Source organism: Musa acuminata, chromosome BXJ3-2 (assembly GCF_036884655.1).
Source record: "Musa acuminata AAA Group cultivar baxijiao chromosome BXJ3-2, Cavendish_Baxijiao_AAA, whole genome shotgun sequence".
NCBI classification, from domain to species: domain Eukaryota; kingdom Viridiplantae; phylum Streptophyta; class Magnoliopsida; order Zingiberales; family Musaceae; genus Musa; species Musa acuminata.
This window is the reverse complement of record NC_088350.1, coordinates 26,327,898-26,348,242: the sequence shown is the minus strand read 5'-3', so window position 1 is coordinate 26,348,242 and position 20,345 is coordinate 26,327,898. Positions and strand designations below refer to the sequence as shown.

Here is a 20,345-nt window from a genome sequence, read left to right as displayed (position 1 = left end):
TCAAGTGGCAATATCAAACTGTATGTCCCCTGTAGATTCTGTGAAACCCAGTTTAGAGCAACCTAATGAAGCAGATCTTTTATGTTTAATTTACATTGAGTGTCTGTGGCTTGTCTCGGACAAGTTCAGATATAAATCCTGACCTACTGTGAAATGGGATTAGCAAGATGAAGAGGCAGGGTCTAGTGAGCCTTTTTTCTTCTGTTTGGAGGGTGGAAGATAATGGATTCAAATCATCTCGGGAGAAGGGGTGTCATGAACTGTGATCTTGCTTCTTGTCGGAAGGAACTAATGAACACCTCACGGGATCCTTCTTTGGACTCGCACACAGAGTTTGGATCAAATGTACTGCTCACATGAAGATGAATGTGGCTGAGGCTTATAATTGCTTGTAAGTTGCTATTGCTTGCTCAGGTATAAAACTATTATTGTCCCCCCTCGATATACAGGAGTCCAAGGATCAATTATGCAGCTTAAGTTTGCAATGAAAGGAGTTCGTGAGGCCACTGCTCACAGAAACCTTCTTTAGCTGCAGCTTTTGTGCAGATCAAATGCCTAGTTAGGAGTCCACTTTGGTGGAGGATTCTCCACTCGTAGATTAAGATCGGTCGCAGCTAGCTAGTATCATACCTGGGCATTATGGAGTGGCTAAATTGAGGAGCCAATTCCAAAAGGTTTGGGTTGAGGGGACAAGGAAGCTTGATGGTTGATTTGCCTTTCGGGTGTGGCTTCCAACTTGTCATCCTTCCACTCTCTTGGCTTCAGACCTCCTTGTCCTGCAAATGGTAGTAGGAGTGTAGCAGGTGATGCTGAGGTAGAGTTCCTTTTCTCAGTGGGGTTGAGTGCGCTGGTCAGCTACACAAAAGAGAAGCCAATGGTGTTGGGCTTGCCGTGTTCTGACCGGTTGGATTCGATTTGGATCTTTTTAGACATTTTTGGCTATGAGTTCGATTCCCAATCCCAGTAAGCTTCCTTCCTTCCGTTCGATACCCTTCTCGATAGCAAACTTTCTTTCCGATGCCTCAATTCGATGCATTGCAGAGCTCATCGAGGGTTTGAAGAAGCTTTACAACAGAGAAGGAAAATGGCAGAGTAGCCGAACATTAGGGGGTGAGAAATCTTCGGAAGCAAAGAGGAAGAGCGAGAAGGGACAGAGTCACGTATGTGAGTGAGGGCAGCCCATATGGATACTGGAAGCCCATCTTGCCATTCTATCTCATCCGATCCTTCGTTGTGCTGTGTAGTTGCTGTGGGGGGACTCGCAATGGAACACTTACCATTCCTCCAACTTCAAGTCATTCTCATTTCTCATCCCGTAGAAGGAGAGCATCAAATGCTGTTCATGTCGAACGAAGAGGCTACAACATCAAATGCTGTTGATGTCAAACAGGTGGAAGTGCCTGCTAGGCCGACGATGTCCATCCGGGGAAGACAAATCCTAACTCATGATCTTGGCAGGAGAAAACAACGTCCCAACCATCGTTGGACTCCACGATCTCACGGCCCATTGAACGCGTGGATCATTGTTCCGTATCCACACCCGTCACGTTTGATGTATGTTGTCGTTGAAGTTGAATATATGTAGCGATAAGAACAATAGACAACAAAGAAGGGCTCTATTTCCTTTAAGTAGAAAGCAACCCATGGATGCCTCGGGTTCGATCCAAGTGGTTTATGGACCGCATGGGTGCACCAAACTGTTAACCATCAAGAGGGATCATGTTGGAAAATCATTTTCGATTTCGATCTTCATACAAATTAGTTGCGGAACAAACATCCGATCACTCATCGACCTCTCGAGCAATAATTCGAATTTTCTTATGTATATAAATATGAATCAAATGAGATTAATCCATGATCCACATTACTGCTTAAGCTAGAGGTGTTTTCATATAGTTGCGTCTAAAACCAGTTTATGGCTTCATAATGCGGGTGTTCTCACACGTCTGACCCTAATTTTGTCGTTTATAAAGTGAGTGAGCAATTCGATTCATTCTCTCCGGTCACTGATGCAGACTGTGTGGTTGCTTACAAGTCGTTGGGTAAAGCTCGTAGACGACCTCCTCTCTGTAGTCCCTCCATAGAAATATACAAACAGAGCTGGTGCTTGCATGGCAGTGCAAGTTTTACGTACTTGCTAGGCTGATGCAATGGGAGTAATAATTAATGTCAATTGTCTCATAAACAATGTAATAATTAACAGCATGCAGGAGGAAGAATCAGCAGTCCTCCTGGCTCTGAGTTAAGAGTCACATTGGGGGGGGTCTGAGTTAACAGAGAAAGGGACTTGGAACCAATCAAAGGCTGTTCGTTTGGACTCATCGGAAGCAAGTGGAGAAATGAAGCTAATTAAACCAAGGCGAGAGGAAGTTGCATGGATAGAGCAGTCGATGGGTTATGCTCGGAAGAGTCAAAGCTTGATTAGCCCAGTCTACTGATCACGATGATTTATATTTATATATACATAAATATTGGTTATCCAGGCTAAGCGTACACCCACCTCCGTCGAGGAAGCCTCTGGTTGACCGTGCCATGCAGGGATTCGGATGATGTAACAGAGGAGGCCGGTGTGTCGGAGCAAGCAGAGATGGGTGTTAGCTCGGGTGGGTCTTAGTGTTTCAGATCAACTAAACATGACATCCGTCCATTCTGCGACTCGGAAGCTGCATAATTCTGTATTCTCTGGTATGTTTTGTATTCTTTTCCCTTCATCAATATAAACTAGAGGGTTAAGCAGGTCTCTTGTCCAACATCAGGGGCCCAGTAGATTTTGTGTCGGCAGGTGTATTCTAAATTGCTTCATCTGAACTAAATCCAGCACCATTCTATCTGTCTGTAAAAACAATCCGTGATTGTGTTACTTCGAGGATTCTATAAATGCCTACTCCTCCACCTTCCAAGCATCACCAAAATCTCTCTTTCTCTCTCTCTCTCTCTCTCTCTCTCGTTCTTTTGTACATACAGCGTCTCTCAATCTCTTCTCAGCCTACCAGAATGAATCAGATGCTGCTCTCCAGAAAAGCTGCATGCAACATCCATGGGCAGGACTCCTCCTATTTCCTGGGGTGGCAGGAGTACGAGAAGAACCCCTATGATCCAATCACTAACCCGACAGGGATCATTCAGATGGGTCTCGCAGAGAACCAGGTTGGTTCTCTCACTCAGACAAGTTCTCCTCACTCAAGTCACTTGTGACAGTAACTAATATTAAGGCCTCTCGTTCATGCTTGCAGCTCTGCTTTGATCTCATCGAATCGTGGCTTGAGAACCATCCCGACCCAGCTGCATTCAAGAAAGATGGAGCACTACTATTCCGGGAGCTCGCTTTGTTCCAGGACTACCATGGCTTGCCAGCCTTCAAGCGTGTAAGTCCATAAACTTAAACTAATTTACCGGGGATATATCAGAAGGATCACATCCATTCTCGCATATATCAACAGAATCTGCTGGGTTCCTAATTGCAGTCCGCAATGCATACATCTGCAGGCATTGGCTAAATACATGGGAGAAGTAAGAGGAAACAAAGTAGCTTTCGATCCCAACAGGCTCGTCCTCACGGCTGGTGCTACTTCTGCCAATGAGACTCTCATGTTTTGTCTTGCCGAACCTGGAGAAGCATTCCTTCTGCCTACTCCATACTACCCAGGGTACGTACACATCCACAACAGAGCCTTGTCGACCAATTACTCTACCCATGCACGCGATCGGTTCCATGTACTTGAATTGCCATGGTGACACACTCACCTTTCCCATGTGTGTCTGACAGATTCGACAGAGACCTCAAATGGCGAACCGGAGCGGAGATCGTTCCCATCCATTGTTCGAGCTCTAACGGCTTCAGGATCACCAAACCGGCCCTGGAAGCTGCATACCAAGATGCGCAGAAGCGTAGCCTCAGAGTGAAAGGTGTGCTGGTGACCAACCCGTCCAACCCATTGGGGACGACGCTGACCCGACACGAACTCGACATTCTTGTCGACTTTGTCGTCTCCAAGGACATCCATCTCATCAGTGACGAGATCTACTCAGGGACCAACTTCGACTCGCCGGGGTTCATCAGCATTGCAGAGGCCACAAAGGACAGAAACAACGTCTCCCATCGGATTCACATCGTGTGCAGCCTCTCTAAAGATCTCGGCCTCCCAGGTTTTCGTGTCGGTGCAATCTATTCGGAGAATGAAGCAGTCGTGTCTGCTGCGACTAAGATGTCAAGCTTTGGGATGGTCTCTTCTCAAACCCAGTACCTCCTCGCGGCGTTGCTATCCGACAAAGAATTCACCGATAAGTACCTTCTCGAGAATCAGAAGAGACTCAAAGAGCGGCACGACATGCTTGTCGAAGGACTGCGCAGGATCGGGATCGGGTGCTTGAAAGGAAGTGCGGCCTTGTTCTGCTGGGTGGACATGAGACACCTGTTGAAGTCCAACACCTTCAAAGGAGAGATGGAGCTGTGGAAGAAGATAGTGTATCAGGTGGGACTAAACATCTCGCCGGGTTCTTCGTGCCACTGCGACGAACCGGGGTGGTTCCGCGTCTGCTTCGCTAACATGTCCGAGGACACCCTAACCCTCGCCATGCAGCGGCTTAAAAGCTTCGTTGACTCCGGCGATTGCGGCAGTAACCATGACTCCGGCCATCAGCGCCCCAGAAAGCCATTCTTGACCAAGTGGGTCCTCCGCTTGTCGTCCACCGATCGCAAGTCCGAGCGATGATAACACCGGATTGCTGCAGCGAATGCACGGTCGATCATTCTTTACATTTTTACGCCAAACAGCATGTTTCTTTTCTCCTCGTGTCTTTTTGCCTTGGACCACGCGATCTGTCTGGTTTTTTGAGTGCCCAAGGCTTCATGATCGAGAGAGATTGTTCACTTCCTCATTCCATGAAGTTATTCGATTTCTCAGTAACAGTATGTACGATAACTTTGTTCTTGTTTCTTCTAAGAAAGCATTCAGTATGGAACATGACACTGTTCTTGTTGCGACCATAGATAAATAACAAGTTGATCCATAGGAGCCCCATTGGACCCCTGCTTTGATTGATTTACATGAACCCAGAAAATGGTTGAATCTCCAGCTGTCAGTGGCCTCATCTTGGCTCACCAAACGCGTTTCCTTTGCTGATTCCTGTTTCTTAATGGAACAGTCAATATTATATGAAATGTTACTGATTCTATAAGCAATATGTTCTGTAAGATTATTAGTGAACTTATCTTTGTTGATTGGGACCGTTGCGGGAAGCTAATTTCCTTTACTACGATGCCTTGTGCCATCAAAGTCAAGTCAGAGTTGGTCTCTGGTTTTGATGCTATTTTACTTGTGCCGTAAGTTAATCCAGACTGGGTGATGCTACAACATGAATGGCGGCCGAACGAGGCAAGGACGGATTTTTGAGATGAGGTGCATTCTGTTCTCATCTAGCTTGGAACGAGAACATGATCAAGACATCATGCTGATCTCTCGCCGTGTTTACTTCTACCCGGCGATGGAGATGGACACTCGGTCACTATCGTCGACATCTGCTGTCTCGGTTGTCGACGTCACGTCAAAAGCTTTGCTTTTCGTGTTGTGTTCCTCGGATCAAGAGACGACGCATGTCAAAAGACTTGCGTTAGCAACGCAGTAGATTGGGTCAGGCGGACTGCTCTTGTCGAACAACATGTCTGGCCTCCACTTAAGCCTACGCGTGCACATGAGCCGACGCCCTCACGCGAACACACCACCTTCCTTTGTGTCGATATTTCTCCGAGAGAAGACGGAGCATTTCCCGACAACAACATGGCGATGTTGTCACCAACAGTCTCAGATTCAGCCGTAAATCTTCCTAGGCCAAAGAATTCAAGCTTTTACACTATACCTACTCATCAAAGACAGGATGATCAAAGAAGAGAACAAACCGGTCGGAATGGGACTTTGCAGATTGTTGGAGCATAAACACCTCAACTGAGCATGCCGCAGCCCTCTGGGCGATTCACATGCGTTGTAGGTCTGATGTGCTTGTCGTGTCGGCGGGTAAAGAATATTTCAATCAATCGAAAACTTTGTTTGCTTGTTACAAGCAGCAGATCGCACAGAGAGGGTACAGAGTGTTGCCAAGACATGGTGAGTACTTCCACAGCCCATTTGACGGTGACAGACTCTTTTTGTACGTGAGATTGTTGTTGTTTACTCTTCACGACTAGTGTATGGGCATGATAAGTCTTAATTAACTATACTTTACATACGTTGTCTTTGACTTCATTCACGAGCACCATATTTATCTTATCTAAGGCCTTACGTATATTGGGCTTCTGAGAAAGCCACATACATAGGGCGAGGAAGCTTGTCGGAGCCAACTTTGGGTTTCTAAACTCTCTCTCTCTCTCTCTCTCTGTGGAATCGAATTTACAATGCCTAAGACACTTAAATAATCTCTCAAAGTCACATCATATCAGATGACAAATCTCCCAATGGTCCTTCGTACGACATTGGTTTGCTTACTCGTTCTACCACTATAATGAGCAATGACTTTATCATATTAGCTTAAATGCATGATATATTGCTATTTCTTGATTCCATGAACTTGACTGGAAATCCCTCAAATTCAGACCAAAATCCATGTTACAGGTCCACGAGAGAGAGAGAGAGAGAGAGAGAGAGAGAGAGAGAGAGAGAGAATGGTTTGATAGTTGAGTAGATACACGAGGCATGGGTGCCTGCATTAATGGCTTGAATTCCACTGGCATAAGTAACATAATGACAAAGTGCAGAAGTCAGTAACTTAACTGGTTGAATCCTCCTCTGGCATGGTTGTCGATCGGCATTCAATTTATTAGTTAACGTGCGCTCTTGTTTTCTTGTATGCGAAGTGTTCATGTCATCATTAATGTTCAAATATGATAGCCATGGAGAGTATGTTGGGAATGTGTAAGCAAATAAATGATAAAAACGAAATATTATAATATAATAAAAAAATTTAAAAAAATCGAAGTAATATTAAATAAGAGTTACAAGATATTTGTAAGTGTACACACTCTCTTACTTTATGAACTATTATCGTATTTATAGGAACTAAACTCTCTTACTTTAACTATTATCCTATTTATGGTAACTAATGATAAATTGAGTTATTATTTTGTAACTTTTTAGAATAAAATTTAGTATTTAGGATATGCATATAACTACCTAACAACTGCCCGTCCAAACACCGCCATCGGAGAGTCCCCGAGTGAGGCCATGGAAGTGGCCTTGGACCAATCAACTGTATCTTGCCATTCCATAGGCTCACCTTGATAGACATGCATTGGCTTCAGTCTGCTTTCTGCAAACCCTAATTGGCCTACTGTCCACCGTGAACCTACAGGAAAAGCCCACAGTGTAGCTTGTTCTTTTTCACCATTGGTAAATCGGATCGCGCAATCTGATCATAAAGGTTCCAGAATATCGAAGACAACCACGGATAGATGGATCCTCTTCTCGGTTATTCGGAATGCGTGGTTGTCCAGTTACATTTCAAAGGAACTCGATGTCGATGAAACAAGCCGCATGACGAACAGTGATCTAATAGCTTGACGAACAGTGACGTAATAATCTTCTATGGACAAACAAGAAGATTTAATCATCCACGGAAAACAAGGATTTCTCTCCGACATAGTTGCTTGCCAAGAACATACCCTGATATCAGTTTGATCTGCATATCAATTTCTCCAAACAAGAACATACATATCATTGGAAGCAAAAGATGAGTTCAGAGAAATTATTTTTCTTGAGAGAGAGAGAGAGAGAGAGAGAGAGAGAGAGAGAGAGAGATGACAAAGAAACATGTTTAAGAACTGCACTTAGTGTCGGACCAAAACGTACCTATTCTTGGTCCAGCAATTGGATGAGAGAGATCAGCCGATGTGTTTGCAATGTGGAAGCCGGCAGCAAAGTTCCCGGTGGAGACGACTGACACAAGTGTTGTTGACTTGTCGATGATTGAAGAGTGGTTCTGTCGCACGAGCGATCAAACCACCGTGCGTGTTGTTGACTTGTCGTTGATTGAAGGCTGTCATCGAAGAACAGGGAATGAGATATACTTCTGCCAGCAGAACACGTGAAGAGAGAGAAGAGTAAGGTGGGGTTGCTGTAAAGAGAGGTGGAAATAGGATGTTGATGATGAAGGAGGTGTATTCCATATATGAAGCTGTAGGCATTTTTGAGAGCCGACATACTTTCTTCTATACTCCCTATAAGGATGATACCATCGGGATAAATCTTCATGATGTTTGCGTTAAGATTGATAATATATTCCAGATCAAATAAAGGAAACATCAGCAGAATCTGCGTCGCCTAGGTCACATGGCTCCGTAACGTAAGCCCTGACGCAGAAGCTGAGCAGCTCCGGCAGGGCGACAGAGGTTCTGCGAAGTTGATTTGACTCGGAAACCATGGCATGGCAGAGACAAGCAAGCAGGTAGCTCCTCGTCGGCCATGTGACCAGCCTGGACGCGTCCATAGTGACTCTCGTGGACCACATGTAGCTGCTTCTCGATCTGCACCTCTGCTTTAATCTTTGTTGTTTCTTCTCCTCACAGTACTTTGTCTGTCGCTGGCTGCTCCGTCCTCATCTGATTACATCATTTTATTTTCCCTCTTGTATCGTATATTACGTGGCTATTACAGAGTATCTATCTATATATGTATATATGTCTACCTGATTTAAGGTGGAGAACTTCCTCTCCTACTGATCGATTTGATGGCGTCTGCAATAGATCGATGAATATATCCAGTATTTATATCTGCTGCAATGATTGTGAGGAAGCAATTATTATTCTCTCGCCTCAGTCATAGTTCCTGCATGCGACAGCTTCTTAGGTCACTAACCATTTGTTTTTCCCTTCTACCATCAGCTCAGATCCCCAAAGACGCAGATAGAGATGCTAACATTGTCATGGTTCTGAAAAAGATCACCATGATTCCTTTTCTTCTGCTTGACTTGGAGCAGCCTTTACTGCCCATCCATGGAAAGCGGTACTTATCGTGTGCTTGCATCCAGAAAATACGTACGCCTGGTCTCAGTAGTTTCACCATCTACTAAGGTAGCTTTTTTTGTCCTGGTCCTCGATGTCCAATTCAAAGAAAGCAGCAGAGATCTTTTCTGTGGCCGATGAGAGAGGTAATTCGCACGCAAGCAGCTGTAGCAGAGTCAGCTCTGCCATTAAATAGGCCTAAAATACAATTGCATTCCACCAGTCTCTGATTTTTATTTCCAGATTGCTCATACTGTATGCTGTCCATTTCTTTAGTTTCCAGTCACTCACATGCAGTGTGACATTTTCTTAATTTTCTCTGCGTTCGAAAGAGAAAGAAGATGATCTGCATCGAAGTTATTGCTAATCTGCCCGCTTCCAATTGCCATACTGTCTACAAACACAGTGGTCACCCTCATCAAGAATCAGTCTCATCTGTATGAGTATATACGTATATATCTATTTGTTAGCATCTTGCCCGCCAATAAATCATTATCATGTGATCCATCAGACCATTTTTTAACTTGATCTACAGATATTCTGATCATGTGACTCACAGATTGGCTCTTCGGATTAGCTGGTATGGCTCTCAGAAGGCATGACAATATGAAGCAAGATTTGATGTCATGAACACCAAATCATATTCATATATGCTGTTTTAATCATAATTTCCAAGCAACATCCGCTGACTCGTGGGTTTCAGTTGTCCCTGGAGACCGTGGTCGGAGAATGATTCTGTATGCCTCTGTGGGTACTCTTTCCATGAATGAAATGACACGAGTATGGAGGCACTCACTTGAATGATTGATGAATGTAATTGTACAACAATTCAAAAGGACAGTAGTAGCGTAAATCGTCACATAGGTGGGCTGGAGGAATCTAAGATAGCTGACAAAGCTGGAGGGACAAATACCTACCACAGCTTCACTGGAAAAGGAGACCGGAAAGACTGATAAAGCAGACGTGACATGCATGCCAGAATGATTAAAATGTGATTCGACCTGAAGGGATAATTTGTGGAGGCAAGGCGGGGGTTTTGTGAGGTGGGAGAGGCAAACACTTGGACTGGCCATCTTCCTACATGGAGGAGGAAGAAGAGAAGTTGGAGTGGTAATGCTCACTGATGGATGACAAGTCCTCCCGGCGTAGCCGTTTTGTCTTATAGCAAGTGAAGGGATAATGTGGAATATTCGTCGGTGGATGGATGTGGATCTCTTACAAGATATTCGCCGACCTCAGTATCATGAAATGAAAACAGTCGTAGGAGAGCAAAATGATAGGTTGAGTTCATCTTTCACTGGTCGAGAGAGAATGACTGATGAGCGTACTGATGAACAAGGAGGGAGGGCCCATGTTGTGCCACACGAAGCAAGGACGAGTGTGGCATCAAATTGACTTCCCTGGGATATGCCATGATCACATTCTAATGATGAGAGGGAAGAGTACATGCCACGGGAATTCTAGCTAAAAAATGCAACTGTTCTTCCCGGCTACTTCGGTGGGGATCATGAAACTGAGAGCTGGAACAGAAGGTAGAGAGGTGATGATGCTCCACCGATGAGATATGCTGCAGATGCATTTGTTCTAGCTATCTCTTTCAATGTATCGGATGAAAGCACTAAACATGATTGCCAAACAAGTGAAGAGATATTGTGCTGTAAATTTCCCTTCTTCAACCTCCTCATTAAGCAGTGAGTGTCTCACTCAACCGAGACAGAAGAACAGCACAATGAAGGGCAAACGACATAGATCTACTCGCGGGGTAGTTAGATGAATCTGAATCATTAAAGTGTCACCTAACTCGTATGAGGAAAAGGAGTTGAGGATATCAATAATGATAGACACAAGACTTGCTATTTAATTCCAACGGGATATGTTCCTTGGCATTATTACTTGCTCGTTCCAGTGACGAAAACATGAAGTGGCAACAGGAATAAGAGTTGGAATGTTTGGCAAGAATTCCGGGTCAAAAAGAACCTCTGATGATGAACATAAAGCTAGAAAGCGAGATCTCCGAGCAACAAAACTCTTACCTGGAGAGACAAGATTCTTTTTATTATGATTCAAACACAAGGGCTTTTATTTTATTTGATGGCTATTGCCCAGGATAATATTTTTCTTTTTGGGTTTTCTCAAATCATTTTAAATATCTCAAAAAGATCCTCAAAAAATTATTCATAGTAATTTTTTTTAGCAATTTCAAAAAGTTTTTCCTCATCTTTATAAAGTTTTTATTATTTTTTTATTCACAAATATATATATAGTATTTTTAAAAATGATGTATAGTTTTTTAAAAATACTATATAATATTTTTGTTTCAAAAATACTGACATCAAAAACACTTTACAATATTCTTTTAAAAAATATTATATAAATTTGTTAAAATATTTTTTATACAGTAATTTGTAGATAAAAATCAACACAAAACACGGTAAACAGCTAAAAAAAATTGAATTCGGGCGAAAAAATTGATAATTTTAAGGGGCATTTTTGAAATATTAAAAATAAGGAGCGATGATTTGAGAATTTTGAAAAGGGGTACTATCCGGAAAAAAAATCTAAAAATATGATATTTTTGTTAACAATTACCCTTTATTTACTTTTCTTTGGAGAAAGAAAATAGGGATAGTTGGGCTTTGATTTCCTGAGATAATATCGATGTTACATTAGAATTATGATTTGTTTTAATTATAATGTACTCTTATAAATATTTTATAGATTATTGTAGATTAATATTTTCGTCAGTATTAGTGTTGACAATTATTGGATGATATGATGGTGTTCGGGGATGATTTTAAAAGAAAGAAATTCCATAGATCAATAATTATAAAAAAAAAAAAAAAGATTTACATAGTCCAACAATCATTTTTCTATATCTCGACGAAAATCAAGTTTTTTATTATGTGAGATGAACTAAAAACTTTATTAGGTTAACCATCCATTAAAGCATAAATTTCCTCTGACTATATCGGAGAATAATTAAAGTATTTCATTATATCTTCTTCAACAAGGCATATCTATAGAATAATAAAATATTATTTTTTATGTTTTTTTTTCTTTTATAAAGAGGTATTTTCTATACCTCTTTATAAAATAAATGAGAGTAAAAACAAAGATCAATTAAAAAACAACATCATAGAAAGTTCATGGAATTTCTTGCTCTAAATAAATACAATGATTTTATTATTTTTTATACAAAGATTACAATTTGAGTGTGGGTAATTTTTCTTTGGCTCAAATATAATCCTCCTTAGTTCTTTTCCGGATCCAATTACTATCTGACGATTGATATCATAACACAATGATTGGATGTAAAGCCGTGTTCATCGAGTTCTAGGAATTGGACGATTCCAACTTAATTCACTATTGTAGAGGATCTCGCACGAGTAGATAAGTATGTACTTTATTTATGTGAAACAAGAGTAATATTTAAAATAAAATTAATGACTATTCATATATATATGTATGTATGTATTGATGTATGTATGTATGCATGTATGTATGTATGTATGTATAGCCACCGTAGATAGATAGGAAACAACAGGATCTTCTCCATAAATAAGAGCCGCCGGCAAATTCTTCTCCTTGTAGAAACCCTTCTGAAAGGTCGCCTCAAAGGCTTGGAGCCCTTCCAGTTATTGGTGTTGCCCAAGAGGAGCTAAGCAGCAGGAGAAAAGAGAGAGAGGCGCAGCATGAACGGCCCTTCTTGGTACGGTGTCATCAACAGCGGCAGCAGCAAAAGCTTTGTCGTATACCTCCTCGCAGCGTCATCCCTCGCTGTAGCCTCCACCTTCTTCATCTCCCACGGCCCCTCCTCTCCCTATGGATTCCGAGACCAGCACGTCATCCTGTCCTCTCGATCCGTTCGAGTCTGGCCTGTGAGTTGTTGTTACCGTCCCCCGTGTTCATCTTTATCTTTCTCCGTCTTCTTCGTTGTAGGCGTTTGGATCTAACGAAACCTTGCCTATACACGTCAGGAGCTCGAGGTGAACTGGAGGAGCGGCTTGGCCACCGTCATTGGCTTCCTGGGCTCCGCCTTCGGCACCGTCGGCGGTGTCGGCGGTGGCGGCATCTTCGTCCCCATGCTAACCCTTGTCGTCGGCTTCGATGCCAAGTCCGCTGCTGCCCTCTCAAAATGTATGGACACCACGGTTACTGCTGCTAGACCACTTTCTAGTCATCATCATGAGATCGACAACTGTGTGTTCTTGGTCAGGTATGATCATGGGGGCATCGGCTTCATCAGTGTGGTACAACCTCAGAGTGGCGCACCCTTCCAAGGAAGTGCCCATCATAGACTACAACCTGGCTCTGCTGTTCCAGCCCATGCTGATGCTGGGGATCACCATCGGTGTGGAGCTCAGCGTGGTCTTCCCCTTCTGGCTCATCACCATCCTTATCATAATTCTCTTCATAGGTTGGTCCTTAGTCCTCGCCTAGGGCTCGTCATCTTTCATGGACATGGTGATAAAACTCCAAGTGTGGTTCAGGTACTTCCTCAAGGTCAATGTTCAAGGGAGTTCAGATGTGGAAGAAGGAAACTCTCTTCAAGGTTGAATCCCTTCTTTCGGTTTCCGTTCTTGATGATAGTTTTGTGGTGTGGTCATTGTCTGACTTGCAAATCTGTGAATACGGCGAGCGCAGATGGAGATGCGGAAGCAAGAGGAGGCTAAATCCAATCAGGAAGTGGGTATGTATCAAGTAGACACATGCAGGAATCATCGAGTCATTAGCGTCATCTAAAAGATGTCATCTTTTTATCGATACAGAGGGCATCGACACAACAAGCGAGCCTCTCCTTCATCGGCCGGAGAAATCCATGCTTGTAAGTGCCAATTCATATGCTCTGACGAGTAAAATAAATCTGCCTTTGTACTATGTTGTTTACCATCTAATATTACTCTACTCCGACGCTGTCGATGGACTAAAGGAGGCGTTGCGGTTCAACATAAGGTGGAAGGGGATCTCGGTCCTGCTGGTCGTCTGGTTCTCATTTTTACTGCTTCAGATCCTAAAGGTGTTGTCTTTGTTCGCTTGCTCACCTTTGATCGTGACAGATTCCTTCGCCTTGTTTTGGACCATGCTCTCATAATTAGTGTCCTGTTGCAGAACAATTCAGAGACCTGCAGCCTTTTCTACTGGGTTGTAAACATCTTGCAGGTGGCTGACCTCATCTCATTGGATCCCCGTTTCTGATTCATGTGATGTGTTTCTCCAACCGTGCTTAGGTTCTTTTGTTGATCACCCTCAGTTTCCGGTGGCGCTAAGCGTGTTCTCGTGGGAGGCGACGAAGCTGTGGAGGGAGAGCCGGCAGCGGCGAATGCAGGGCAACTGGGAGTCCGTCTGCGAGGCCTCCATCGAGTGGACAGGCATGCAGCTGGTGTTCTGCGCCTTCTGCGGTCTTCTCGGCGGCACCGTCGGCGGGCTGCTCGGCTCCGGCGGCGGCTTCATCCTGGGCCCCCTCCTCCTCGAAATCGGAGTCATCCCGCAGGTGCGTGTGCGCGAACCCAAGGTGCTCGATGTTTTGCTCCACTCAACAACACTTGCATTTGCATTTGCTTCGCTCGACACATCACCTGCACCGTCAAACACTTCGGTGGCAAAGGAATCGATTGGAGGTTGAGAACGTAGAGCGATCAGTTGCAGCACATGTTGGTCTATCGATTACGTCCTGCATGATGCAATGCCCTGTGGCCAACTTGGATGGATCAGTATCACTTTTGAGCTTGGGGACCAAATCGTCTGCAACATTCTCGTGAAAATGCCTCACTGATCCATCACAATTGGCCTTGTAATTTAGTCGAGTTTTCCTAAACCTAAAGTTGAAGATAGTCATTGGCAGCGCATAAAACTTATTACAACCGAAACTTAAATGCAAGGATTACAAGAAAAGAACAATGTGGCCATTAGCTGTCTGACGAACTCACAGAGTTATTATTACCCAAGTTTGATCTTAATGCTGTGCTCCGTTTCTTATTCCTTTGCAGGTAGCCAGTGCCACAGCAACCTTCGTGATGATGTTCTCCTCATCCTTATCAGTGGTGGAATTCTACTTCCTGAAGAGATTTCCCATCCCCTATGGTACGTCAACCTATCGCATTCTCTCTCTCAGCAAAGTCACTAGGCTGAGCAGAAGCTGACAGCAGTGTTTCCTGTGGCAGCTCTCTATCTCATTTCTGTGTCTGTGATGGCCGGCTTCTGGGGACAGTTCTTCGTCAGGAAGCTGGTAAAGTTTTTGAAAAGAGCATCAATCATTGTCTTCATTCTCTCCTCGGTCATCTTTGCCAGCGCTCTAACCATGGGTATGTGCAAGAAGCAGAAATCTATATCTTAATCTCCCTCTCTCTCCATATATATACCTTATATCCTCTGACCACTCTTAATTTATTTCTGTGGCAGGTGTTGTTGGCACTGAGAAGTCGATTACCATGATTAAGAACCATGAGTACATGGGATTTCTCAGCTTCTGCGAGAAATAGAAATGGGACTGCAACCTGTATTACCTAGTTGATCAGATCATCTCTAGCATAAACCATTAAAAGCTTTCATGTTCTTGTTTGGTCAGCACCTTGCTGACCCCCCCAAGTAATGCACGTCCAGTTATGGGATTTGCATTTGTCAACGGTGGAAGTGCTGGTCAATACCCAATTGACCGTATCATCTCCAGCATAATCCAATAAAGCCCGCATTTATCATTATTGTTGGTCGGTCAGCTCCTTGTTGACCATGTCATTTGCTGTTCCAGCTATAGCATTGCGTTCATCATCAATTGTTGATTTGTGTGTGAAATGAAGTAAAAACATAATATCAGTGAACTTTGTGCTACAGTTACAGAGTGACAGTGGTATCCTTAGTGTTTGGTCAGAAGTAACTATTACTGCTTCCAGGCTTTTGACACTGATCTGTATTGCAAAAGCTTTCTTGAAAGCTTGAAGCATGCCTTTTGCCTTTTGGAAAGTTTATGAAGTTGATAGTCAATAAAACATAGAATCAACTTGTTTCACACCAAAGTTGATGAAACTGTAGAAGTTAATCTAAGGAACTGTGGCCAGATCACAAAATCTGTAGTTCCACATCCCCAGTTGCTCTCTGCTTGGATCATTAAATAAACAGAAAATCTACTGCTGCCCAGCTTTCAGTGAAAGATGAAATTCCAGACATCCAGGATTTGCAGGCTAAGGATGTCATCAGTCTTAAGAATAAACAATCAATTACTTATCTTCTTGTTTCCCATGTCTTTCCTGGTTTGGCTGCAGCATTTTTGGCCTTGAATTGAATCCAACCCAGCCCTCCACTTGCAGAGCTACACACTTTAGTAGCTTTGCTCACCTCTGCCATGTTAGCCTGAGCATCACTAGTTGTTGTGTGACACTGATGTAAAAACTTGCAACTTCTGTTCATCTGATCATGTCATTCTTGGAACTCAGCTTCACTTGTGTCAGGTTCATTTCTTCTCATTATGTGCTTGAAACCTGTTCGCCAACATATATATTCCCATCTCTGAATTCTGTTCTGTATTGATGTCTTCAAGCAATTCACTAACCTTGTCAATAGTGTCTCCTTCCTTCCTCTCTGCACTCTCCGTTAGCTTCACATCTGAGCTTCCGATGATTAGTGCTTCACTCTCCTCATCAACAACTTTGCAAGAAAACACTTTTGACAAGACTAAGCAAAAGCATCAATTTATTCAATGAGGACATATTTAGGGCAAAAGCAGTTGACCATGTGATCTTGGTCACATGAATAATCCTAAGGAGAACTGATAAGAACATGCAAAATTCATATACTGACCTATATATATATATATATATATATATATATATAAAATGTGGTTTGCAAAAGTTGCTTAGGCCAGTGCACAGCCTCAAATTGATCCATCAAAGAGTTATGGAATACTAGTTCTTGTTCTTCCTATTTCAACTTGATCCTGAGGTCAATCTTCTCAATTTTCCTATTTCTATTCAATGATCATGATATTGGGCCCCTTGAGGAGAATGCACCTTCAAGTTGTCACCATTGTTGTCACCTTCATATGGAGATAATTGTTCTGGGGATTGTGAGGCAGGTTTCCCATATTATAGTTAGTTATTTGTCACCATCTTGGAAAGAGTAGCTTTCACCAACAAAGGGATGTGGACAATAATATATTGGAGATTTTCTACCACCTAACCCACCCCATAATAATTAATGTCTTGAGATATCTGATCTTTTCATATGCTTGTTCTGCAAAATAAATTTTATCCGAAAAATACTTTTGATTGAAATATCATTAAGTTTCATGAGTAACATTCTTGTCGAAATATAATACTAACTTCGATTTCTTTTTCGCCAATCATTTATAATCACATTAGTTACTGATCATGAAGTCACTATTGCTGTAAAGATCAAAGACTTTCAAGTTAAAGTCACATTAGGTTGTACTGATGGAAAGGGATTGGCATCCTATTCTTCTACCAAGGAAATTATCACCATCAAGATAAAGTCAACAACAGTATCCTATTTTGCCTGGAATTAGATCTCTAATACTCAAGAAAACCAAGCAGAAGAAATAGATACAGCACACAAAGAGGTGATAGATAACTATTCTGTATCTAAATTCTTTGCTGCAGTAGTACATCATGTTTGTTTGCCTTGCATGATTTCCAGATGATGACAAAGCAAAAAGGACACACAAACTTGCAGTCACCATATTCCTATCACAGTCAACCTTTCATGATTGGAGATTGATTGGGAAGTGAGATGCAGATCTAAATTGTCAAACTCCTCGGAGGAAAAAGCGTCACATGAAGAGAAAGGCAGAACAACTTTCCCCATAATAGCATTCAGAAAAAGAGGAGGAAGAAAACAGGACTAATTTTCTCACTGCTCTCTTCCCAAAAGCAGCATCAAGTAGCTCAGGGGAAGAGAAGAACCCGAAAGTACAAGTCCATAATGGTGTCTTTGGAAGGAGAATAAGCTCCGATCAGCCTAGTCTTAAGCAAAAAGAAAAAAGCTCCTTTCCTTTCTTTTCTATCACATGAGAGCTGAGTTCAGCTTCTTCACCAGGTCCTTCGCTGTCATGCAGAATTCCTCTTCGATCTGCAGAACAAGAAGATAACAAGAGTAAAGCTCGTCAAGCGCTAACAATTCTAATCCCGAAAGCAATTCGGCCACCATCGGCTCATCTGTGTCGAGGTGTAGAAAGCAGTGGCCTGTGAACGGACCAACCAGACTTGCCTGAGTCATCACAGTGATGTCGAGAGAAGAAATAGCGAAGGACATGGCACTCGTGCATATTACAGAAAGGTGGAGCTTCTCGATCTCGGAGAGTGCTTTCACCAACACTCCTTTCTGGTTCTCGCAGTGGATCTTAATTAGGATGCTCTTTTGGAACACTCTCGCTTCGATCTCCACCAGGAGCGACCCACAACGTTGGCGTTCGTCGTATGATCTCTTCGCAAGCACCGCTGACTCGGTATTCCTCTTGGCAACTTGATCCTCCAGGCTCTTGACCTTCTCTTGTAGTTGCTTCAGGTACTTGATGGCATCGCCAAGAACAGAGGCCTTGTCCATCTTCCACAAAAGCTACAGAATCAAGAACATCGGAAGGAAAAGATGAATCGACATGGAGCATATGTACCTTCTTGAGGCCGGGAACTACTGCCGACAGCGCTATAAATCTCTGCGTGAGCTTCTCCCTTCGCTTCCTCTCGGCCATGACGTGTTCCTGGTTGTGGGAGGCCGAGCTGTTCCCCATGCTCGGCCTCTTGGTTCCATGGCGAATCATGATGTCCCACTTCCGTTTTGAGCCATCAAGAACCAGGACATCCTTCATCTCTGCTTTCATCTTCGCCGTCGCTGCAGCACCGTCATGTAAGTCCGAATGCCATGCCGCAGTGACTATTTCGTTGGGTGGATGGCATGAAGGGAGTGAAGTATAGCTCTCAGAGGAGGGAGATCCGAGTGCCACTTCTAGTTGTTGTGCACTGAACTGATCTAAAGCAGACAGCTCCCACCGCTTGAAGGAGCTCTGATCGATTCCCTGCCCATTTGCACAAACGAAGGAACCGTAAATTATCTTTCAGAAAACAGAAGGACTCGATCTCGAGCTCCTTACCATGTCAGAGTAGCACGGGGATGCTAATGCTTCCATGGTGATGACAGATTCTTGCTTTGCAAGAGAAATAGACAACCTGAATCAAGTACAAAAGTTCAAGCTTCTGGTTGTATATGATCAAATCTCGAAAGCAAATGCCGACGGGTTATCTGAATGCTTCTAATACTTTACGGAGCACCAACTTAGAGAAGAGAGCTAACAGGAACACAGGAAGGGGCAAAGAGGAGGAACCCAAAGAACGCTCAGAGAGTCTTCGAGGAGGAGAAGATGGAAATATATAACCTGCAGGAAGCAGAAAAGAGCGGTCGTCTCCTTCCTCGCTTCCTCTATCGCTATGGCTGAATTAACGGCAATCGACGATTGGTTGGTAACGCATTCGTCGCGAATGGAAGAATGGGTTAAAATGGAGCATTGGCGAGACGTCTTCGTCTCCTTTTTGTGATTGCAACGCATTAGGCCACGAGGCCGATTGACTGACTCATTACCGCTCCCTTTCGTGATAGTTTCGGCCACCACACGAATTCAACTCCACAACGTCGTGTTCTCCGTCCATACTCACTCCTCCGTCCTTTCGTCACAACTTGCAACTTATCGCCGATCACTGGTGACGGCACAATCATTTGGATTGACGCTAACATTCCTCTTAATGATTGGCCAACTTAGTCAACGTTAAGAAAATACGTAACTTTCAATTTGTAGCTGATCATTTGTCACATTCTGCTTGCAAGTCGACTGCTTTGATGCCCCTTCTTTTTTTTCTTCCACCGCTTGTTGATCGATAGGATTCAAATAATTTTTTTTGTAGTAAGGCTTATGATGATTTTTGGGTATGATAGTCTAATCTATCGGACTTGTGTATGATAGAATAATCTATCTGACTTGTAATGTTTAGTGAAGCATAAATCATTAAGAATTAAAAGGTTAGCCAAAATATTCAGTACACACAAGTATATAATTTCTTCCAATATTTTCATTGCAAAACAATAAATTGCACCACTGATGGAGATTATTCTCTTCCAGTATCATCTTAATGGTGTTCTACTTCAATATCAACTCATTTAAATACAGTGGACAACCAAGACCCGCAAGCAATAGACTGAATTGATCTGCATCAGCTGTAAGTAAATGCCACTCAACAAAGATGGCTACACTCTGGCAGCTTGATATCAGATTGACATGGTGATTACTCGGATGTTTTAGCAGCTAAACAACTTAACCCACAACTTCGAAATGATGCAAAGAAGACGAGTAAAAGGAACC

The 20,345-nt window shown here is 43.0% G+C and overlaps 3 protein-coding genes across 5 annotated transcripts; 2 read left to right on the top strand and 1 right to left on the bottom strand.

The window, feature by feature from the left end:
• Positions 1-2,921: 2,921 nt before the first annotated feature.
• Positions 2,922-5,029, top strand: LOC135631705 (1-aminocyclopropane-1-carboxylate synthase 3-like). Its single transcript, XM_065139481.1, has 4 exons — positions 2,922-3,147; positions 3,234-3,365; positions 3,487-3,647; positions 3,767-5,029. The coding sequence occupies exons 1-4, from the start codon at positions 2,995-2,997 to the stop codon at positions 4,710-4,712; spliced, it is 1,392 nt and encodes a 463-aa protein (XP_064995553.1). The 5' UTR covers positions 2,922-2,994; the 3' UTR covers positions 4,713-5,029.
• A 7,537-nt stretch (positions 5,030-12,566) lies between these two features.
• Positions 12,567-15,816, top strand: LOC135632115 (sulfite exporter TauE/SafE family protein 4-like). Of its 2 annotated transcripts, XM_065140523.1 has the most exons (12): positions 12,568-12,867; positions 12,967-13,126; positions 13,206-13,406; positions 13,480-13,541; positions 13,634-13,679; positions 13,759-13,814; positions 13,920-14,006; positions 14,099-14,149; positions 14,241-14,480; positions 14,977-15,070; positions 15,151-15,291; positions 15,389-15,816. In XM_065140523.1, exons 1-12 carry the CDS (start codon positions 12,682-12,684, stop codon positions 15,466-15,468), a joined length of 1,404 nt encoding a protein of 467 aa, XP_064996595.1. In that variant the 5' UTR covers positions 12,568-12,681; the 3' UTR covers positions 15,469-15,816. The 2 variants fall into 2 exon arrangements, with proteins under 2 accessions (XP_064996594.1, XP_064996595.1); XM_065140522.1 differs by having other exon boundaries at positions 12,567-12,867; positions 13,759-14,006.
• Positions 15,817-17,773: 1,957 nt separating this feature from the next.
• LOC135582458 (transcription factor bHLH25-like) lies at positions 17,774-19,527 on the bottom strand. 2 transcript variants are annotated; one of them, XM_065138056.1, is made up of 5 exons: positions 19,368-19,527; positions 19,086-19,161; positions 18,609-19,010; positions 18,206-18,553; positions 17,774-18,067 (listed from the first exon to the last, which is right to left on the bottom strand). In XM_065138056.1, the coding sequence occupies exons 2-5, from the start codon at positions 19,119-19,121 to the stop codon at positions 18,002-18,004; spliced, it is 852 nt and encodes a 283-aa protein (XP_064994128.1). In that variant the 5' UTR covers positions 19,122-19,161; positions 19,368-19,527; the 3' UTR covers positions 17,774-18,001. The 2 variants fall into 2 exon arrangements, with proteins under 2 accessions (XP_064994128.1, XP_064994129.1); XM_065138057.1 differs by having other exon boundaries at positions 18,206-18,541; positions 19,368-19,512.
• Positions 19,528-20,345: the final 818 nt, after the last annotated feature.

Coding starts and splice junctions, on each gene's coding strand:
- LOC135631705 (XM_065139481.1), top strand. CDS start 2,995: ATGAATCAGATGCTGCTCTCCAGAAAAGCTGCATGCAACATCCATGGG. Junction 3,148..3,233: donor TGGGTCTCGCAGAGAACCAG/GTTGGTTCTCTC, acceptor TCATGCTTGCAG/CTCTGCTTTGATCTCATCGA. Junction 3,648..3,766: donor CCTACTCCATACTACCCAGG/GTACGTACACAT, acceptor TGTGTCTGACAG/ATTCGACAGAGACCTCAAAT.
- LOC135582458 (XM_065138056.1), bottom strand. CDS start 19,121: ATGGAAGCATTAGCATCCCCGTGCTACTCTGACATG. Junction 18,554..18,608: donor TAGTTCCCGGCCTCAAGAAG/GTACATATGCTC, acceptor TTGATTCTGTAG/CTTTTGTGGAAGATGGACAA. Junction 18,068..18,205: donor ACATCACTGTGATGACTCAG/GCAAGTCTGGTT, acceptor CTTGTTCTGCAG/ATCGAAGAGGAATTCTGCAT.
- LOC135632115 (XM_065140522.1), top strand. CDS start 12,682: ATGAACGGCCCTTCTTGGTACGGTGTCATCAACAGCGGCAGCAGCAAA. Junction 13,407..13,479: donor TATCATAATTCTCTTCATAG/GTTGGTCCTTAG, acceptor AGTGTGGTTCAG/GTACTTCCTCAAGGTCAATG. Junction 15,071..15,150: donor GAGATTTCCCATCCCCTATG/GTACGTCAACCT, acceptor TTCCTGTGGCAG/CTCTCTATCTCATTTCTGTG.